Source organism: Octopus bimaculoides, chromosome 25 (genome assembly GCF_001194135.2).
Source record: "Octopus bimaculoides isolate UCB-OBI-ISO-001 chromosome 25, ASM119413v2, whole genome shotgun sequence".
Lineage (NCBI taxonomy): Eukaryota > Metazoa > Mollusca > Cephalopoda > Octopoda > Octopodidae > Octopus > Octopus bimaculoides.
This window is the reverse complement of record NC_069005.1, coordinates 19,380,203-19,383,258: the sequence shown is the minus strand read 5'-3', so window position 1 is coordinate 19,383,258 and position 3,056 is coordinate 19,380,203. Positions and strand designations below refer to the sequence as shown.

General features: G+C 44.4%; 1 protein-coding gene across 1 annotated transcript in view; it reads left to right on the top strand.

Moving 5' to 3' along the window:
- LOC106874421 (PHD finger protein 12) overlaps positions 1-3,056 on the top strand; it is a 64,263-nt gene that overhangs the window by 40,836 nt on the left and 20,371 nt on the right. The window contains exon 10 of the mRNA XM_052976832.1: positions 7-934. Within this exon, the coding sequence (XP_052832792.1) occupies positions 7-934 (928 nt within the window). The remainder of the gene's footprint in view (positions 1-6; positions 935-3,056) is intronic.

The following is a 3,056-nucleotide window of genomic DNA, read 5'->3' as shown; positions in this document are numbered from 1 at the left end:
CCCCTCCCATCGACGTCGACGACAGTTGAAACAACAACGCCTGCGACAACGAGCGGAGCATTGACTGCACAGCAGAGTGCATTCACCGCAGTCGACAGAAACTCTTTGCATTCTCTGATTGTTCCTACATGCATCACCACTGCATCCACTACCACCACCACCACCACCACCACCACCACCAGCACCAGCACCAGCACGTGTCTGGTGTCTCCTGACTTACTTGCTGCTGCACCCCCCTACTGCAGCGGTGATAGCCAGCTCATGGATGTGAAGTCATCACCTCCACTGGCAACAGTTTCATTACTCAACAACAACAACCTCTCCACCACCCTGAATGGTGACACGGACATTGTAGAGAACAACTGTAGGACCTCATCAACTTCTACAAAGCCAGAAGCCTTGGTTATGAAGACCAAGGGCATTAGCAGTGCCAGTGCTGGCAACAACAACAACAACAACAACAACAGTAGTAGTAGTTGTAGTAGTAATAGTAGTAGTGTTAGTAGTAGTAGTAGTAGTAGTAGTTTAGACTCTTCCACAACGCCAGGCATTGTAAAAGTATTGTGGCCCAGCAGCAGCAGTAGTAGCAGCAGCAGTAGCAGTGTTGCTTCTGCAGGAGAGAAACCCTCAGGTGGGGTCTCTTCCTCTTGCCAAGCAACCTCCACTATGAAAAATCTGATGCTGAATGCCACAGGTAACAAGACTGGTAATTCTCTGATGACCAAAGTGGTCTCCAGTGCCAGCCAGGGAGGTAAGATTGTCTGCAATAACACCAACAAGATGGCAAATAACTCTTCTATGTTGATTCAAAGACTTGCCATGCAGCCGTCAGTGAAACTGGCCAGCTCCATGGTTGGTAAAATGCCAAGTACAATTTCTGGAAGTAACGGGGGAGCTGCAACAAAAGTAATCACAGTTTCGGCTCCGCTCTCAGGTATGTTGAATTAACATTTGCACACTGCACATATACCCACCTGTATATTTCATCTTTTCATTCATCATTTCAGCCATTAGTCTCTGACCATGCTGGAGCACAGCTTTGAAGGGTTCGGTTGAACAAATCAACCCCAGTTCTTATTTTTTAAAGTTGGATACTTATTCTATCAGTTTCTTTTGCTGAACTGTTAAATTACAGGGACATAAAGAAACCAACACCGATTAAGTGGTGTTGAGGACAAACACATATACATTAAGTGTGATTGTTACCCGTGTCGCCTTACTAACACCTGTGCCAGTGGCATGCGAAAAAATATTCAAGCGAGGTTGTTGCCAGTGCCACTGGACTGGCTCCTGTGCAGGTGGCACGTAAAAAAACACCATTTTGAGTGTGGCCGTTGCCAGTACCGCCTGACTGGCCCTCGTGCCGGTGGCACATAAAAGCACCCGCTACACTCTCGGAGTGGTTGGCGTTAGGAAGGGCATCCAGCTGTAGAAACTCTGCCAGATCATGAATATCCATGGCATTACAACTAGAAAGTTCCCCTCCAAAGCACAATTCCAGGCAAGTTTGTTTGTGGAAGACCAGCAGTCGCCCATGCATACCAGCCTTCCCTATCCATGCCACCAGTGTTAGCCAAGACAAAGCCCGATACAGCTTGGCACCGGTGACGTCGCAACTCATTTCTTCAGCTGAGTGAACTGGAGCAATGTGAAATAAAGTGCCTTGCTCAAGAATGCAACACAGCCCTGCTCAGGAATTGAACTCACTACCTCATGATTGTGTGCCCAATGCTCTAATCACTGAGCCATGCACCTTTACAAGTCGTGTATACTGGGAAGGAAATGTAATGAGATGACATAACCTTCCCACTCAACTACCGACAAACTAAACAATTTTTCATAAGTTTGCACTAACAGACTGTTAATTTCGTTATTTTATTATTAGTATCAATTACTGTGCCGAGCAGATTTATTTTCATTTGGCTCCTTGACATCATGTGATAGTTGTAAATGAGTATCACTGTTATACAAATGGTGTCCTTTGTTTCCAATCTTCTGTGATACTTGGAGCACACCAGCATTGGATGCCAGGCAAGACAATTTTTTCAACTTATCTATAATAATAAAAGCAAAATTCTGTTCATCTGTCTGGGACCCCTGTACCTCAGTATACCTTTGCTCTCCATAGACATATTATATCTTTTTGGAATCAGGATGATCCCAGGATTGAAAATCTGCCTTTCATTTGGTTCTTGAACATCCAGGATTAGGATCTGATTTAAAAGCATTTTGGTTGTTATTTCTAGCAGGTAAAGCTTTGCTGATTCACATCATCTTGGTGGCATTTGTCAGATGACGTCGAAGATCAAGGGGGAGATAAATGACATTCGCTTCATTAATTCTACGTCAAGCTAAGAACTTTGGGACAAATTGGCCAACAGCTGGAATTCATTTTGGGACTGGAACAATAGAATGATTGCATTACAGAATTAATTCTCATCCGTCCTTAACCTCTGATCAAATACCACGGGAGCATATGGTCATGATCAGTGGTTGGCACTGTTCCGTTAACAGCTAATTAGTAAAGCTAACTTTTCATTTAGCAGATTATCATTTTCGTTAACTTTGGAAAGTTTTGTTCAGAGGATGAAGGGCTTGTTGAGGAGTCTGCAGTGGCTGTGCATGAGGCAGGGGTCACTCAGGTTCAGAACCAGAAGTCTAAGAACCCATAGCCCCACATGGAGGACTACTTTGTCCTTATGTCAAGGGATAAGAGAAATGCCAAAATCCTGTACTTCCAGTGCGTAACGTGCCAGCCTAAGGAGACCACCATCAAGCGACAAGTGGCAAGCCTCTACAACCTGAAGTCGCATGTCAAAAGGAAACACCTAGTGCATACCATCGAGTTTGATGATAGGATGAAGGCCGGCTCTTCCTGCAATCAAATGTCCTGCCTTCTTCCCTCAAAAAATTGTACAGACCACATGCTCACAAAAACCATTGCAGCTTGTGTGGAGATGTGGATGAGAGGCTAGTTTTTTTTTTGTTTTGTTTTTTAGTAGGCCTTGATCACACTCTGCGTCAGTTTATATATAATGACGGTGAATTATTTCCTT